General features: G+C 46.0%; 1 protein-coding gene across 4 annotated transcripts in view; it reads right to left on the reverse strand.

Annotated features, from left to right (window-relative positions):
* KAT6B (K(lysine) acetyltransferase 6B) overlaps positions 1-19,090 on the reverse strand; it is a 167,671-nt gene that overhangs the window by 36,372 nt on the left and 112,209 nt on the right. For all 4 annotated transcript variants that reach the window (XM_015414530.1, XM_015414529.1, XM_015414528.1 and 1 more), the window contains exon 11: positions 11,992-12,085. In XM_015414530.1, coding sequence (XP_015270016.1) covers positions 11,992-12,085 — 94 coding nt within the window. The remainder of the gene's footprint in view (positions 1-11,991; positions 12,086-19,090) is intronic.

Here is a 19,090-nt window from a genome sequence, read left to right on the forward strand (position 1 = left end):
CTTTCCCTCTCCATTCTGCATTCTTTGTAAAGAACATGCTCAGAAAGTTTCTTCAATTCAGTTTGATTTACTACGATCAAAGATCAGCAAATACCTTAAGAAAGTTCCTTTTGTATCCTTGCTGTTTTCCCCACAAGGCATTACCTTTGCAAGAGCTAAGCAAGGTATATCTGAGTAGCTGGAGGCCCAAGAGAAAGAAATGAAGAGAATATTCCATCCCTCATACCACAATAGTGCAACACTGCAAAGTTCCTGTGCAGATTCCTGCTCCTCTAAGCCTAGAATAGGGTTGCCAGCCTCCAGGTGGGGCCTGGTGATCTCCCGCTGACAGAGATCAGCCCCCCTGGAGAAAATGGCTGCTTCGAAGGCTGGATTCTATGGCCTTGTACCGTGCTGAGGCCCCTCCCCTCCCCCAAACCCCGCCCTCTCCCGGATCCACCCCCAAAGTCTCCAGGTATTTCCAACCCAGACCTGGCAACCCTAGCCTGGAATCTCAACTGTACAGAATGAGAGCTTCCACTCCCATGTTGAGTGGGAAAGCTGGGCAAGAGGAAACAGAAATGGCATGTATGCACCAACCTTAATTTCATTGATATTCTGCTTCCTTTGTAAAGGGGGGGGGATCTGCAACAATTAGCACGAGAGGAGGTGCTTGTCTTTCAGTTTGGATTAATCCCCTCTTTTGGTTCAAAATAGTCCGAGCTTTAAGTATTCTAGATGGGGATGGGGATTCAGGTTCCAAAGCATGTGCACATACAAGCACACCTAATCTCCAGAATATAATGTGGTTAAAGCATGACAGTTTCCCCACCTGAACTCCCCTTTCTTTTAGGCTTCCAGAAGGCAACAAACCACTCACTCCTTCCTTAAAAAACAAAACAAAACCCTAATATATACTGCTGCCAACCTGGTGCATCCAGAAACCCACTATCTTGTCTGTGGGTGGCCCTGTTCTGCCGCTGCACTGACAGGCACTCAGCCATCAAGTTTGCTATTAGGAGGAATGATTTCTTTGGCTTCACCCACTTCATTGTGATTGATATTGGAACGAGGTGATATTTATTCTGTATTCAAACACCACAATAGCTCACTATAATGGAGGCAACATTTCAGATTGTTTCTTTACAATTGCCACCTCATTTATCTCCCTCCATGCCTCACACGTTCTGTGGCACAAAGAGCCAGAAGCAGACACATTAATGCAATCATATCACACACAACGGGCAGAGTGCCAATCTAACAGCACAGAGAGTATGATGAAAATGGTGCCGACCAGAGACAGAAGGCTGGATCCCATGCAATGCCAGCTGAGTCCTTCCCACCACCCTCTTCCCCTGGCAGCTGCCTCTGAGCCTTAAACCTGGGCGAAGTCTCTGAAGGAAGAACATGCAATTGCCTTGGCTCGACCCTGAGCCAGTTTGGTGTAGTGGTTAAGTGCGCGGACTCTAATCTGGGAGAACTGGGTTTGATTCCCCACTCCTCCACTTCCGCCTGCTGGATGACAAGCCTTGGGCAAGCCGAAGTTCTGATAAGAGCTGTTCTTGAAAAAGAACAGTTCTCTCATAAGAGCTCTCAGCCCCACCCACCTCCCAGGGTGTCTGTTGTGGGGAGGGGAAGGGAAAGTAGTTTGTAAGCCGCTCTGAGACTCCCTTGGGTAGTGAAAGGCGGGGCATAAATCCAATCTCCTCTTCTTCTTCTTAGTGCTTAAGTGCGCAAACTCTAATCTGGGAGAACCGGGTTAGATTCCCCACTCTTCCACTTGCACCTGGCTGGATGACCTTGGGCAAGCCGTAGCTCTGATAAGAGCTGTTCTTGAAAAAGAGCAGTTCTCTCATCAGAGCTCTCTCAGCCCCGCCTACCTCACAGGGGGTGTCTGTTGTGGGGAGGGGGAGGGAAAGGAGTTTGTAAGCTGCTCTGAGACTCCCTTGGGTAGTGGAGGGCCATGGGGTATAAATCCAATCTCCTCTTCGTCTTCTTCTTAAAAACAGAAAAAGAAAAAAACAACTGTTGCCATGGATTTAATGGCTGGGCATGGGCGCTTAGCCTCAACGCTCCTCATTCATAGCCTATGAATATTAACTGGTGGCAACTGACTTGATTTGTGTAGCTCTGCTGCATGTTTTCTTCTATCTAGTCTGATGTCAGAATTCCTGCTCTGTAGTGACCCAAATGTAGTGCTACGTTTGCATAGGTTTCCATATATGGCTTTTGGGATACAGCTGACAATTTGCCCCTGAACCACCACTTTGTGTTGCCTGGTCCTGCTTGGGAACGCAAGTCACACCAGTCTGAAGTCTGCCCACTTGCTACCCACACCCCTCAAGACCCCCGATGCTCAGCTAACGTGGGCTATTTTTACACTCGAGGATCTCTCATGGAAAGGAACCGATTGAGGAAAGTCTTCTTTGGGAAAAGGGAGGTGAGCTGGCACCAGGTACAGGAAGGTTAAGCCAGTGGGATGAGAAGGAAGACAACCTTCAGTTCATAAAACCCAGAATCATAAAATGAGAGTAATAAAACTGAATTTGGGGTGATTAGTCAGTTATTAGGAAATTGAGAGGTTAATTTGATTATAAAGAGTTGTATTGAGATTGATTGTGATATAATACTGTATGGAATTTTATTTATGTCTCTATTGCCTGGAAGTCGCACATGGGTGGTGTTGGTGTTGGGATATGTTTTATGAAATAAAACAATAAAAATTATTTTTTTTAAAAGTAATAAAACGGAATGCTGTTGCAACTGTATGGTAAGTCAGGCTCAGTGCTAAGTTAGGAGATGAGGTCCTTGAAGCAAGGCAGAAGAAGGGAACTTCAGGAAGCCTTCTTGCTCCTCACATTACGGAGCAAGTTTTGCCTGGGAAGCTAGCCGGAGGGGGGGGGGAAGCCTTCATAAATGATCAGCCCGCTGCTGCTCAAGAGTCTTCTCTGCCGGCCCAAGTGGTGGTCGTCTTTCAGTCAAAACTTGAATCCTCACCTGATCTACCTCAAGCCACGGTTTCTGGGCACGCAGCGGCTGGGCTCAGATGATGACAATTATCTTTCATTTACATGGATTGAGGTATTCTGGTTGCTCAGTCAAGACACAACGTGCCATTTTTAATGTCTTCAACACCATTACCTCACTGAATTAAAATCTCAAATTAAAACAAAGTGATGTCCCCTTAATCTCACATCTCTATATCTTTTTTTAAAAAACAGTTCAACTTTGGATACTCCGCCCAGTGTTTTAACAGCTATTAACAACAGGTTGGTTTGTTTTCCTTAGAGGAAACAGCCACCCTTATAGCCCCAGGGTTTTGCACCCAGTGAAGACTGCTCATGTACAGTGCAAAGGCTGCCTCTGTCCTGGCTTCCACAACCGAGAGCTGCTCGTATACCTGGATCAGGCAAACTCTCATTCCAGAGGATCACATGGTCAGGACTGTGAAGAGTAACACGTGGACCTCAGTTTGGTAGTCTATCAATGTACGTGGCTAGAAAATGAGCTATTAGGACGGCATATGCAAAGCCACAACAAGAGCACTGCCATGTGGGTTTAACTTGCCTCATTATGCAGCTTAATGACAACACACACAGACGCTCCCACAGTGTTCAGCTGCACCACTGAAGCTGCAAGTCCACTAAATGGGAAACGGAAGCAACAATGTGATGTTGTTGAGATTCACAAAGAAAATGCCCACGAGGTAATACAAGCACAATCTCCGATCACTCTGTCTGAGTGTCACAGGGTGGGAACGGACCCACCACAAAGAATGTGCAGAACCCAACTGCTGCTAAACAGATCGTCCTAGGCGAGGGTCTCACCAGGAGAAGGCTGTCTGAGGAATTTTAACTGGCGCACAGGAACCTACTGGGAGATGCTATCAAATACAACCGCCGACTGAAGAGTTCTGACTGGGGTGACAAATGGCCCCCAAACAGGAAAAGACTCTACACCAGGGCCGCTGCTAGGCCTCACAATGTATGACCACATCAGCCACCTTGTATCACAGCACATTAGAGATCTCAAGGCACAAGCAGCATAAGCCGAGAGTACTGGGCACACGCTCCTCGGCACACACAACTGCGGAGCTGGCAAGACCTATGCCCCCTTCCTTGCCAACACCTCAGGAACCTCCACCTCTCAGTGAGAAGGCCTACAAAGACAAAAACACGCAAGCAGGCACACCAACCTGTTAGGAAAAAGGAAGCCCAGAACAGGAGTAGCATTCAACTTTTATATTAGATCAGATGACAATTTTTAAAGAGTCCCCAAAGCTTTTAAGTCTCACAGAGCTCTTCTTTAGTCTGGATGATAACCACGAAAACCCAGTTTGCCTGGCATGCCAAAGGTCCCAGGCTCAGTCCCCATCCCAGCATCTCCAGTTTTCAAAAGAAGGAGGCAAAAAGGTGATGTGAAAAGACCTTTTGCCCTCCCGGAGACCCTGGAAGGCCAGATAATGAAACTGAAGCTCAAATACTTTGGCCACCCAATGAGAAGAAGGGAGCACTCACTGGAGGAGAAGACCCTGATGCTTGGAAAGACCGAAGGTCAAAGAAGACGGGGACGGCAAAGGATGAGATGGTTAGACAGTGTCATAGATGCAACGAACATGAAATTGAGCCAACTTCAGAGATGGCGGAAGACAGGAGGGCCTGGCGGGAGCTGGTCCATGGGGTCGCGAAGAGTCGGACTCGACTGTGCGACTGAACAACAACAAAGACCCTGGAGAGCCGCTGCCAGTCAGACGGCACTGGGCCTTGGTGGATCAACGGCCTAATTCAAGTAGAAGGGCAACTTCATGTGTGTGTTCAATAGACAAATCTTGAAATGAGGATTTCAGGCGCTTTTCTGCAATCAGCTTAAGACTGTGTCCAACACAGAAAATCTGAAGTTGCCACAAAGGTATTTGGGAGAAAGCAGTAATGGCAATTTCCCTTGGCAACTATAAGATCCAGCACTTATTTAGATCTGTCTCCAGACTGATCCAAACATACAGGGCAAAACCAGTGAATAATTCGAGACAATGCACTACGTATAGTATCAAATGGCAGACCCAGGCTAAAATAAAATTGTCTTGACTGCAGTAGAATATCTTGTGTATTTATCTCAGCTTTCCACAAAGGAGTTCAGGACAAAGTTCATGCTCTCCCTCCTCCAAGCTTCAGTCTCACAATAATTCTGGGAAGCAGGTCAACCACAGACCTGTACAGATGATGTGAGCGCATACAGGGCAACACACACAAAAGGCAAATGAGAGAGCACACACTGGTCCTACTCATGAGTGAGTATGGTGGCCCTAGTCTCTCCTGTGAGTTCAACCAAAAGGGGGGGGGCACAATGTCTAGGCACGTACCCCTTGTTGGTCCTCTGCTCAGATTTAGTGTATATACAGGACTACAGTCACCCACAGAAATCCATCAAGTATCCTTCTGTTGTTATCCTTCTGCATTACACCCACTGGGAAGTATACTCCACTGAAACTAGTAGGACTTTAAAGAGAATGAGTTATGCCCAGAGCTCTCAGATGTTCATCACATGTTCGGGCTTCATTGTTTTACCTTCAGCATTTTACAAATTGGAAATTATTTGCCATTGAAATACTGATGCTCTAGGCATTAAAAAACAATACCCTTACTTTACTTTACCAGGGCTGAAACAAAGTCTGCAACATGCCAGATTTCATTTTCTTTCTGATAGCATGTGTGCCAGGAACTGCATTAAAGAATGCAGAGAAATCTTCAAACGCCGGTATTCTTTGCATTATCACAACTCAATGCAGAAGTCATTCTTTTAATAAGGTGGTCATTTAAATCTCATCTTGAGAGAGTGCTTGCTTATCGACTGCCCCTTTGGTCAGAGGGTGCATGTTTTTCAAGAGCACTGACATTTCTGCCCAAAGTCAGCCAGTCATGTGATTCTGCCTACACAAAGGGAATTCTGCGACCATCTGTTTGGAGAACCAGTCTCTTTGTACGGCGTACAGTAAATGGTCTCTCTTGGGATGCAAGAACAAGTCAACAGAAGTGGCATGAATAACCAAGGAAAACTTGAACATATTTCAGGTAAGTTTTGGACTCGTTTTTCCTTTCCTTTCCGTTGTCCAATAAAAGCTCTATAACTCAATGCCTTGAGCAGTACAGTACAGTAATCTCTGTTTATTTCCCAAAAGACAAAAGGAATATTTTTTTTCTTTTTTTGGCAACATTCAAGGTTATATTAGGATTTTGATCTGAGAGTAGGAATGGGACTAGGGATGGGTACGAACAGAGAAGAAGAAGGTTCATGGTTTGTCCACAGTTATATAACTGGTTTGTGAGGTTTTGGGGAAGATCTGAGATCGTCTCTGTCTCCTTGCCGGCAGCGGCTCCCTGAGGCCAGCAGAATAGAATGTGTATGTGTGTGTGGGGGGAGATCTTGCAAAAGATCTTTGAAGGGAATGTTCCCTTTAAACGGCTTTTGCAAGTGGGCACCGCACATGAGTGAAGTCCAAGTGACGAGTTCACCACTTCCGGGTAAACTCATTGCTTGGACTTCACTCGCATGCAGCACCACCTTGCAAAAGATCTTTGAAGGGAACATTCCCTTTAAATAGCTTTTGCAAGCCATTTCAGTGATCCCTTTTGGTCCTGTCCCCCACTTCCAAGCGAAAAGGATCACTGAAATGGCTTCCATCTATTTCAGCCTAACAGGCTGGCATGGATGCAAGCGAACCGGCAACGTTTGTCACGAAATTAGGTGATGGATGCAAACAAACCAGCAATGTTTGTAACAAAATTAGGTTTGTGACAAGGTTTGTGTCCATCCCTAAAATGGGACCACCCTGCTTGGACTAAAATCATTGACATTCACCAGCCACAGTAGAATAAAAGGGCATCTTAAAAGATAGAGGGCATTCCAATAAAATATGAGAGGTTGAATCTATTTTAGCAAGGGCACAAGAGCAAATCCTATTAGAGTAAGGAGGATGCAAAATGCAGCTTCTCATAACCACTGCTGAAGGGATATTCATTCTTGCAAGAGTAAAAGCCCTGAGTAGACCAGGTGAGATCAGATAATAAGCACAGGAGGGAAAAGAATCAGGGGGAAGTATCTGTGGTGACAGACTGCCAGACAGTGGTGAACTGAGATAACCTATCCTTAAAACTAACCCTGCCCTCAGGCAAAGGTGCAGATGTTGCCCCTGATCTCTGGGAGGCTGATGGTATGTAGAGTGGGAACATGGTGCGCCCCTATGTTTCCCAAAACATGGTGTCTGGAATTGGTGCTGTCCAGTCCAACACTCTGTGTCACACAGTGGCCAGAAATACCAGTGCCATCAGGAGGTCCAGCAGTGGGGCCAGGACATTAGAAGCCCTCCCACTGTTGACCCCCCCCCCAAGCACCAAGAAGACAGAGCATCACTTGCCCCAGAGCCCCTAGCTATACCTTGTGGCTAATAGCCACTGATGGACCTCTGCTCCATATGCTTATCTAATTCCCTTTTGAAGCCGTCCATGCTTGTAGCTGCCACCACTTCCTGTGGCAGTGAATTCCATGTGTTAATCACTCTTTGGGTGAAGAAGTACTTCCTTTTATCCGTTCTAACCCGACCGCTCTGCAGTTTCATGGAGTGCCCACGAGTTCTTGTATTGTGAGAAAGGGAGAAAAGTACCTCTTTCTTTACCTGCTCTTTCCCATGCATAATCTTATAAACCTCGATCATGTCACCCCTTAGTCGTCTTTTCTCCAAGCTAAAGAGCCCTAAGCGCTTTAACCTTTCCTCATAGGGAAAGTGTTCCAACCCTTTTATCATTCGAGTTGCCCTTTTCTGCACTTTTTCCAAAGCTATAATATCCTTTTTAAGGTGTGGTGACCAGAATTGCACACAGTATTCCAAATGAGGTCTTACCATTGATTTATATAGGGGCATTATTATATTGGCTGATCTGTTTTCAATACCCTTCCTAATAATCCCCAGCATAGCATTGGCCTTCTTTATTGCAGTCACACACTGTCTCGACATTTTCAGTGAGTTATCTACTACAACTCCAAGATCTCTCTCTTGCTCAGTCTCTGCCAGTTCAGACCCCATCAATGTGTATTTATATTTAGGATTTTTGGCTCCAATGTGCATCACCTTGCACTTGGCCACATTGAACCCCATTTGCCATGTTGACGCCCACTCGCCCTCCTCGACAGATCCCTTTGGAGTGCCTCACCATCCTCACTGGTTTTCCACCCTGAACAACTTCGTATCATCTGCAAATTTAGCCACTTCATTGCTTACTCCCAACTCCAAATCATTAATGATTTGTCCTCTGAAGAAAGGCAAATTAATACCTTGTTTTCAACATTGGAAGCATTGTGTTTGGTTGGGAACCGAGGGGTAGACAGCTAGAGACCAAGCAGTCTGTTTACTCTTTTTCATGTGTGACAGAGTGTTGGACTGGATGGGCCATTGGCTTGATCCAACATTGGGTTCTCTTATGTTCTTATGTTCATTGGTTGATTGGGCAAATATAATAGAGTGTTCAAACAGCAGATCTTGAGCCCATGCTCAGGTATCAAGAGGAAACATAGCATTAAGAAGCCATGAATGGTGCCTCCGAACAATCGCAGATGCCATCATTCCAGCAGAAACCTCAGTCTAGTGTTTCCTGGCATTTATTTGCTGTTTGGATAATTTGACCGCCACCCCCTGGATCTTCTTAGCCAGGTTCTTCACGTTGTCAGGGAGAGAGTTGAGGAATTTAGTAAGGCTTTCCCACAAAAATAATTGGTAGCCCCCCATGATAGTTTCATAGTTGGTATCTGAGTAGGACTTACGCCCTATGAAATCAAGCCTCCTAATCCCCCTATCAGTAGAGGAGACATACTGTTCAAGGCAGTGATGCACTTGCATATCCTCTAGGATTACTAAAGAAGAGGTTGGGTGGGTGGACAGCTACTCAGCCACATCACGTTTTACCCTATAGAGCAGGGGTGTCAAACTCAACTGTTATGAGGGCCAGATCTGACATAAATGAGACCTTGTTGGGCCGGGCCATGTGTGTCATAAGATGTAATGCCAGGTAGCGGAGATGTAAACTTTATAAAGGACAAAAACACAAAGGTTTTTTTTTACTTAAAATAAAAACATGCTTAAAACATTAGCACTCTTGCAATATTTTGTTTATTTAACAGTGTCTGATAACTGACATCTCTTGCTCTGAATTACTGCATCAAAATGCAATATTCAATATGCAAAAAATGTAGTCCAGCGGGACCTCCAGCAGTTCCGTAGAGCCGTTAAAACGGAGCTGTTTCGTCAGGCGTTCCAATAAGAACCGATTATGCTGGTGGTGTCGCACTAGCACTTTATCACAGGATGTATTAGCTGGGATTTTATGGAACTTATATTTTGAAAATGTTGGTTTTAACCGAATGTTGGTTTTAAATTGCTTGTAAGCCACCCTGAGCTGCTTTGGCGGGAGGGCGGGGTAGAAATTTAATAAATAAATAATCCTGAGTATGCTGTTCAGGTGTGTATCTGTAAGCTGCAAACCTACGATGACACAGCATCAGCAGAACTGGAAGAAGACAGCCAGTTCCACTGTGGGCCTGATAGAAGCCCTCCGGGGGCCTGATCTGGCCGCCGGGCCGCATGTTTGACACCCCTGCTGTAGAGATTATCCAGTTTACGTGGAGTCACTTGAGCTGAAGCCAGTTTCTGCCTAACTGGAACCATTAACTCATCCAACCCTTCCAAAATAGGGAAAGCCACAGAAGATGGTGTATATCAGGGTAGAGACAGCTTAGTATTTTGTCTTTAAGTTTACTGTTGGAGGCAGCCACATTAATTTCTAAGGCCTTAGCTATGTGCAGCATGTGCTCACTGTACAGACGCAGATCTTCACTTGGAGAAACCGGGTCAGGGTCACCCATTTCGAGGTACTTTCAGGGCTATAGTGTGGGGTGTCATCTACCTCCTTGATCTCATCGTAAGATGCTCAGAATGGGCAGCCAGATTGTAGGTCTTCGGCATATGCCTGATCTGGTTTGTCGGGGAACTCAGATTGATCATGTTCTCATTCAGATAGGTAGCAAGGTGGCAAGCTGTAGGATGGGCATTGTGTAGCAGGCAGAGGTCATTTCGGGGGGGAACGCAGGGGAACGCAGTTCCCCCGGGTGAGGTGCAGGGGGCGGGGCACATGATGAAGCCCCGCCCCCTGCTTCCAGCCCTCATTCAGCCAGGAGGAGGCAAGAGAAGAGGGAGGGTAAGTTGCTTCCTCCCCACCTCTCCCCACCCCTGCCTGCCTGGGGCCAGGGAGGGCCTTGGCGGGGCTTCCTCGCACTCCCGCTGGCCTTGCAGGTCCACCGCCGGGCCCCTGATGTCAGGGGGTGTGGCATATGCTAATGAGTTATGCTAATGAGTTCCCCTAGCTCTTTTTCTACGAAATGACCCCTGGTAGCAGGCTTCCCAATGAGCGGAGCTCTGAGTTCCGTGTGCACTGGATTCGAGGCAGTGCCCCTTGGTTGCTCTACGTCTGCATCAGAGAACGATTTTGGGCAGGAAGTCTGGGTTGTCAAGAGAGGCCCGGAGAAAGCAATCTTGAGCAATCCCTGACCAGTTTCACACTATGAAGCAGTCAGGACATTTTATAAAGAGCAAAGCAGACAGACCAAGTTTTATTTATCAAGTCTAACGCTTGGTTCTTTTCAAAGTGATGTCAATTAAAATGTTACAACACAGAATTAAAACATTATAGTAATCCTCAGGCCAAAAATCATCATTTTACTTCTGTTTTTATATTCTGCCTCATTTGTTCATTGTTCATTTAATTTATTTATTTATTGGTCAGATTTATACCCCCGCCCTCCCAGCCAAGGCCAGCTCAGGGTGGCTTCCAGAAGAAGAAGAGGAGGAGGAGGAGATTGGATTTATACCTCGCCCTTCACTTGGAGCCTCAGAGCGGCTGACAAACCCCTTTCCCTTCCCCTCCCCCCAACAGACACCCTGTGAGGCAGGCGGGGCTGAGAGAGCTCTGACAGAAACAGCTCTTTTTCAAGAACAGCTCTTATCAGAACTACAGCTTGCCCAAGGTCATCCAGCCAGGTGCAAGTGGAGGAGGAGTGGGGAATCAAACCCGGTGCTCCCAGATTAGAGTCCGCACACTTAACCACTACACCAAACTGGCTCTCAGGAAACAAAAAAACAGTTAGGGACATGTGTTGCTTTAAAATACAGACTAATGCACCACACAAACGGGAACTTGGCTTCCAAAACATAAACTTTCACAAACCATCTCATAGTTAAAAATCCAAGTTTCGTTCAGAAGACAATATACGGTAACTATTTAGTTGCATCAATTTTATATGAAATTATACTTAAACTTTATTTTTAAATGATACTGGGGTCTTTTAAGAAACATTGTTTGAAATGTTCAAAATAGGTCAGATGTACAACTCTGCATCACAAAGAACCAAAGAAATAAAGCAAGGAAACCAATTTATATAGCATGTAGAAACAGTGGCTTTTAGTCCAGAAGCAAAGTAATGAGATTCTTTGAAGTAAAAGAAAACAAAAAAACACTGGAACATTATGCTCTGTCATAACCATTGTTCATCTAAAATGTACTCCATGTTAAAAGAGAATTTGGAAGGCAGAGAGCGCCTTGGACTAACACCTTCCTTTGCTTTAATCACAAATAATTGCCTCTCTTTGTACTAATGAGCAGCACAAAATGAGTGCAATTTAGACAATTCATTCAGTGTAATAGCTTTGAGAGCTAATATTACTGCAGAGAGATCTATTCTCAATTTCCTGGAGCACAACAGAGAGGCGGCAGATTTTGCACTTGAGAGAGCTTCCTCACCACCATGCAAATAGAAACAGAAATCCCATTATCTATTGGTAAAGACGGGGACGACGACAACAACAACAACAGCAACAACAAAGCAGGTTAAATAAAGTTTCATATGCTGCTGTATCCCCACAACAATCGTCACCTCCCAGGATCATGAATGGAAATAAAGCCCTCCACTTACTGAAATCAATGAGAAACCTTCCAAATCCTTGCCTTTGGTACTGGGGCATGATCATTATGCAGGAGACGTTGTACTTCTGCTGGCAGAGCTTTTCCTGAGGGAAGGAGAAACAGATCAGGCATGTCAAAAAGCTGCTGAAGTGGGCAGTTCTTGATAAAGCCTGGAAGGCCCCAAGTTTTAACTCCAAGACGGCATCAATCCATTTTAATTTATTTAAAATCTTACATAGAAGCTATTTAACTCCAAGTAGAATGGCTAAATTTCCAAAAAATCTGAGAAAAAATGTTGGAAAGGTTGTGGTTCGATGGGAGATTTCATGCATTGTTTTTGGTTGTGCCCCTCTATTCAAAGATTTTGGAATAAAGTAGTAGGTCAAACTGAGATAATAGTTGGTCAACAGATCTCAAAAAATACAGAAAACATCCTTTTAGAAATAGGCTTAACAGAACAAGTAAATGAAGACAAGCTGGGCACAATAACAACTTTGTTAGGCATTGCGACGTTAGAGATTGCTAAGAAATGGAAACAGAAGAAAGGGCCTTCAATACAAAATTGGTATGACTCTGTCTGGAACCACTTTATGCTGGGTAAAATAGATTATTCTACAGGCATTCAGAATTTTGATGTTTATGATAAAAATTTTCAAACAATTTGGTCTCCTTTTGCTAAATTTTTACAAGATAAGGAAATTGTTTCATCTAATATACATTACAAGGAGTTAATGAATGTTTTGACTTAAGAACGTATGTTAGTAATGGATATATTTTGGATCTTTTCTCTGTATGTTGTAATTGACTATGGATAGAAGAAGTAGTTTATATTTATGATGATTTATGGCTGAGTCTTTTAGGATACGGTTGTACTGTTATGGTGGAATTTTTAATAATTAAAAAGAAGAAGAAGTGGGCAATTCCATATGCACCTGCTTCTTCTGTCTTTGCCAGACATCCCAGGAAGGCGCACCATCGGCAGCAGGTCAGCACCACAACAGCATCGTCCTGAGGAAAGGACTGTCACACTAGCAAGGTGCAACTGCAATCGAGGCAATCTCTGAGAGGTATTTCTGTTATTTTATGGGCCGGCACTAAACACCAGATGGAACTGCACAAGAGATGGGGGTGGGAGAGAGATATTTTCATGCTCCACTGTCAGGAATATATACAAAGGGAAATGATGCCCACAGGCTCAGTCCATGTAGCAGAGGCTGGGTTGGAAACAGTTACCACGTAAAACACCTTCCTGCATTTCACCGGCATATCTCACCTGCCTCTGAGCAAATGCATCTAACTCACAGAGGCTGCTGATCTGGGGTTATATTTGGAGCACGTGTGGATTTCGCACAGCCAAGAGCATCACCCCCTGAATACAGAATGACCTCCAGGCGCTCAGGCCATCTGAGGCTGGCACATGGATGGACAAGGGAGAACCCCCACCGCTTGCCTAAATCGGCTGCTTAACACAGAGAGAGAACACGGGAAGCCCCTCTCCCAAGAGGAGTTTGTACTCTGGATGCTGGGGGTGGGGGACGGCAAAAAGGCCGGGAGCCAGACTGGCAGCCACACCTCCACGCTGAGGCCAGGTGAATCACTTCCGTGGCCCAATCCCTTCCCATGGGTTGCAATCAAGGGGTGGAGCCTGCCAGAAGGAAGAAATCCTTTCTCTGCCCACACCCTGGCATGCCCTTCTGAGCAGCTGGAACTGCAGAGAGGCGCTAGCCCCACCTTACAGAAAAGCTGAGAGCATCCAGTGCAATGCTCTGAACCCACCACACGAGGCCAGCAGTGTGCCTGGGTGTCACTACAGGCAGAGTCCAAGCCCCAAGTGCCCACCACCACCACCTTCCCATGCAGGCCCTATTTCAAGGTGCTGCAGCAATTGGGTGTTGTTACGCCAGCACTCCTACAGTTGTGTGGGGCTTCAGGCTGCTCGATACCCCTCCCCACTTGCTTTTGGACCCAGAGAGCAGAAGCCAAAAAGGCCGGGGAAGAAGCAGCTTGACCAGACTCAGAGGAAACACATGGCTGAAACCCATTAAGATGCCAAACAAGGTTTTTGGGGTGGGGTCAACGACACAATGATGGCGGACGCCTTTCCCAGCTCTCTGGGGAGGCGTACCGCACAGCAGCGAGGGGGAGAGGCGCAGCTGGCTCTGCGCTTCCATGGGAGTTCAGGGAGAACTTCCAAGCCATAGGGCTTTGAGGGTGAGCCTCTTTTCCTGCTAACGGCAGGGGAATGGAGGCTCCCCTCCACCCCGATGGTCCCTCTCGCTGACTGCGTCCTCTTAGCGAGGCCACAAGCTGTGTCGACCCGATCAAGCACAGGAGATCTAGCGGAGGAGCGATTAAGAGTGAGGTCAAGATAAGACCAACAATGAATGTAAGGAGCGAACTGTGAGTGAAAATGAGCGATTTGTCTTCAGAAGAGAAAATCCCCTCCCCCTCAAAGGAAAAACTTTCTGAGCGATAGCATGCTGAGAGGGATGCCTCTCAATGCATTTGCATAAACAAGGAGAGGGAGGGAGAGAGAAACGATTGTAAACGGATACATGAAGCGAAATCCCCCGCCCCCTGAAATCCCTTAAGCGATTGGAGGGGGTGCCTAAACGGAAGAGGGGAGGGGGAGAAAGACAGTTGTAAACAGATACTTCTGAAAGACTTTATTTGCAAGCGTGTAAGCCTGTTGTGGAAGATTTCCATGAGCTTTTAACAGCGTATACAATTTGCAGAGCCAGGAAGAAAGAGACTTTATTGAAACTAAAACGTTGAAACGGCAGATATTAAAAAAAAAAAGATGGCAAAAACTTTAAGGAGAAGAAGGGAAGTTGACGTCACTGCACTAGTAGCAGAAGCCATCAAGCCGATCTTGGAGCAACTTGTTCGTATTAACCAGCAGCTGGCCAAGATAAATCAACAATTTTTGTCTTGGCAGCTCCAGGAGGCGAGTGGAGAAAAAATGGAATTGAGGGCTCTCAAAGCGAATGAGATAGACACTAAATTAAGCAGCGATCTCAATGAGAAAAGAAGAAAAAGCACAAGAGAAACGAGAAATTTACAAGGATTTTACTTCTTCTCTGCGTGTGTGCTTAGAAAGTGTCATCTTAAAGTCTGCTGAGAAAAAGGAGCTGGAGGTACCCTTCATAATCAAGAAACCTTTGAGAAGCCATTGGACACCGAGAACAGAGCGAAAGAGGCTTAAGACTAGCGGTTCTATTCCTTTAGATGGAAGAAGATTGGGCTGCAGTGAACGTCTAAGAAGATATCAAGAATTTAGATTTAGTATAGATGTAAAGGCGGAAGGACTTTGCAAATTGCCTTTATGAGACGAGCTGGAGGAGATGCTCAGGAAATCTTCTCATAACAAGTAACAATCTAACATATAAGCGTAGAAAGACAGGATCTCACAAAGTATATTGTTTATTAACAGCCTTTTCTTTTACTAACAGCATTTTAACAGGGAATGATCTCCTAGCCTTGGGTTTTTAGCTTAGTGTGGGTTATCTTTTCTTTCTCCCTAAAATTGTAGTCCCCCTCTCCTCATTTTTTCTTGGTAGTTTATGTAGTATTATTAAAAAAAAAAAATCCTTCCAAGGGCTTTAAAAAAAGAAGAAGAAAAAAAAAAAGCCAAACAAGGTTATCCAGGCACCCTTGAAGCAAACAATCCTGACTTGCTGTAAAGAAGTTGTAACTCCAGGGACTCACTCTGATAGTGCTCTGCGTCCTGGCCATGGGCCATTTGCTGCACAAAGGAGGGAACTCCACATTAAAAAAATAAACAGTTCTCTTTATTTACTATATCCAAGGACGGAGGCAGGAAAACAAGGTAACAGCCCCATATTTAGTCCAATTAAAAGCCAAAACTTCACAGCAGTTACCATAAGCAATAATCCAAGCCTTCAAATGAACTCCTCATACAAGGCTCCTGAAGAGGGACGAATTCCAAAAGTCTCTTGGCTCTCCTCCAATTGCTTGCTTTGCCTTCTCTGTCTGACGACTAACGGCTGACAGTAACGACACAGACTTACTCCCTCTCTATCCACCCCACTTATTAAGCGATCTCAGCTGTAATTGACCACAGCTGTTACTACCATGCTCTACCCTCCAAGAGAGCCTAAAGAAAAGAGGAAATCACAAAAGGCTGCCACACCCAAAGCCCCATACACAGAGCACCGAACCCTTTACCCTTGCTAAGATCATTCCAGATTCCAGCCACAGGAACCATGGCCAGCACTTGTGACAGCAGAGGACAACTATGACAGAAGATTTAAAGTGATTTTTGGGACCAAAGAGAGCAAACTAGTCTCCTTCCTGAGCTAATGGCAAAGCTCATCTACCTGACCAGAATGTCTTAACACATTTGTAAGCAAAAGTCCAGTCACCGTGTTTGAGCAAATCCTATCAATGTTATAAGCTTCCGCCCCCACATGGTCCTGCAAGCAGGAGGCCTCAAAGCGGCCACTGAGCCAGGCTGTAAGTGGAGGATACACTTTCGGAAGAGAGGTGCTTATTGGGTGCCCGCCAGAGAGCGCCCGCCCCCCCGCCCTCTACTCCTTCTCGCTCACCTTACCCCTCTTTCTCCAGGCACTGGATGGATCTGCAGGCTTTTTGCCCTACACGTCTGGGTGATATATATTTTTTAAAAACCTACAGACGCCACTCACTCTCCTTGGCAGGGGGGAGGCCTGTCTACTTCATAAATTGTTTTGAGAAGAGTATCTTCATTCCACCCTGACCTGAATGGCCCAGGCTAGGCTGATCTCTCGTCAGATCTTGGAGCCCAAACAGGGTCACCCTGGTTAGTCCTTGGATGGGAGACCACCAAGGAAGTCCAGGGCTGCTACACAAAGGCAGGCAGCGGGAAACCGCCTCTGTTTGCCTGTTGCCTGGAAAACCCTGCGGGGTCATCATCAGCTCGCTGCCAACTTGATGGCGCTTTCCTCCACCACCATCTTCATTACAGGAAGAGTACAGGAATCCCTCGTTTCTGCACACAACGCAAAATCAGAAAAGGGAATTTATGATGTCTGCCAAGGGGACTCGTATTCCATCTCCACTGGCATCTACCAGCCATGCAGGACACAGGTCTAGGCGGCAAGTGGTGGGCTTCACCGCTCCTAGGATCCTGTCAACATTGTCCTGGGAGAGTCAGCTGAATTGGTCCAAAGAATTGGTCCAAGCCTGAAGACAGCCAAGGGGCCTCCAGTCCACATACTGTGTCCAAGTTGGCCGGCAGGTCCTGGTGCAGCGACAAGACTTTATCTGCAAAAAAACTCACCAAAGCCTCACAGCTAATTGCTAATTTACTAATATTTTGGTTTCTCCCAGAGAGAGGTTAGAGACCTAATTAACCCTAAATAATTGTGCAAGGCGTGAGGTTGCCTTCGCAAGGGAGGTCACATTGTATTCTTTCTTTGTCGCCTTCACTGCCATCTTGTAGGATTTTATGAACGTCCTACAAAATGTTCTTGTAGCTTGTCACAAGTCCGCTGCCAGGCTCGCTCTAGTCGTCTAGGCTCCCGCTTCAGATTCCGAAGCTCTGGGGTATACCACGGTGCTGATTTGGAGCAGGGGCAAGGAGGGCATCAGGGAGCGATCTCGACGATGGCTTCAGACAGACGGCTTTGCCAGTCTACTATCAGCGCATCCAGCGAGTCGCCAAGGGGCATCGGATCCTGCAGAGCATCCTGGAAACCAACTCTATTCTTTAGTCTTCTCGGGCAAGCATAAATCTGCTCGCCACCTAAACAGGAAGGGGCTGGGGTACTTGAACAGACTTTCAGGACAAAGTGGCTCAACCATGGCACTGCATCAGTAATAACTGGATCCTCATTTATCCCCGCCGTGAAGATCAAATCCAGTGTGTGGCCTGCCTGGTGTGTTGAACTTGATCCAAACTGAGATGCCATGGAAGACACTAGGTCCATCGCCTGTAAGGAGGCAGCCTCATCAGCATGGATGCTGAAGTCCCCCAGGACTACTGGTCTGGGGAACGCCAAGGCCCAACCTGACACTGGGACCTATGGAAGACTGAGTTAACCTTGGATTGGAATGTTGGGTCAGTCCTTATGACCACTTTGTGAAATATGCACAACTCTGGCGTGACAGAGAGGGCATGCAGCTCAGACACCCTTCTTGACAACATGACTGCAACTAAGAAGATAGTTTTCATCAGTAGCCATTTCAAGGGTGTCTCTCTGATTGGTTCAGAAGGGGTTCTGGCAAGCACCAATAAAACCATGTGTAATTTCCATGTTGGGAATCTACGAATCTATCGTGGAGATTTGAGCATCGCACCTTTAAGAAAATGGAGTGTGTGTGGATGCTGTGATAACCTACATCCTTCAGTGTGTGGTAAGATGGTAGATAGTGCTACTATCTGTCTTCCCAGTGTGGATAACTTGAGACCTGTGAACAAGCCATCTTGCAGGAAGGCCAGAATTGACTGGATTGGAGAGTTAAGTGTTTTTTACATTTTTTCTCCTGCTCCATCTTGCAGATGCTTTCCAGGAGGCATTACAAATTCTAATCGTAGAATGCATCCTGGAGGCTTACAATGTGTCAGTCACCTCTGGAGAATTTGCTCTGCTCGATCTCCAGGCAGTTAAATACAGCCATTCCAGATGAGGATGCCATACTGGAGCATGTCTGGAGACACTGGAAGAGTTAGGGGTGGAGCGATTTCCAGTTCCTGGAGTGCTGAGAACCATGGGCAGCGAGGCCATAGTGGCTCTATTACAATTATTTCCACTTTCTGCGCCTTGATTTTTCTTATCATCTTGGGAATGATTGGCACAGGCGGGAATGCATACAGTAATCCTCTTGACCATTGAGAGGCTAGAGCATCTGTTGCGTCGGCTTTGAGATCAGCATACCTGGTGAAATGCCAAGAAAGTTCTTGTTTGGATGGGGACACAAATAGGTCCACCAGTGGAAGGCCCAGTCATGATGTGATCAGCTGGAACAGGTCTTTCTTGAGGGACCATTCTCCCACCTGAATGTTCTCCCTGCTGAGCAAGTCCACATGTACATTTGTGGAACCCTTGATAAGCTCTGCTCTTATTGAGGCTAAATTCTTCTCTGACCATGACAAAATCTTCATCACC

The sequence above is a fragment of the Gekko japonicus genome, unplaced genomic scaffold (assembly GCF_001447785.1).
Source record: "Gekko japonicus isolate JY-2015 unplaced genomic scaffold, Gekko_japonicus_V1.1 scaffold484, whole genome shotgun sequence".
Lineage (NCBI taxonomy): Eukaryota > Metazoa > Chordata > Lepidosauria > Squamata > Gekkonidae > Gekko > Gekko japonicus.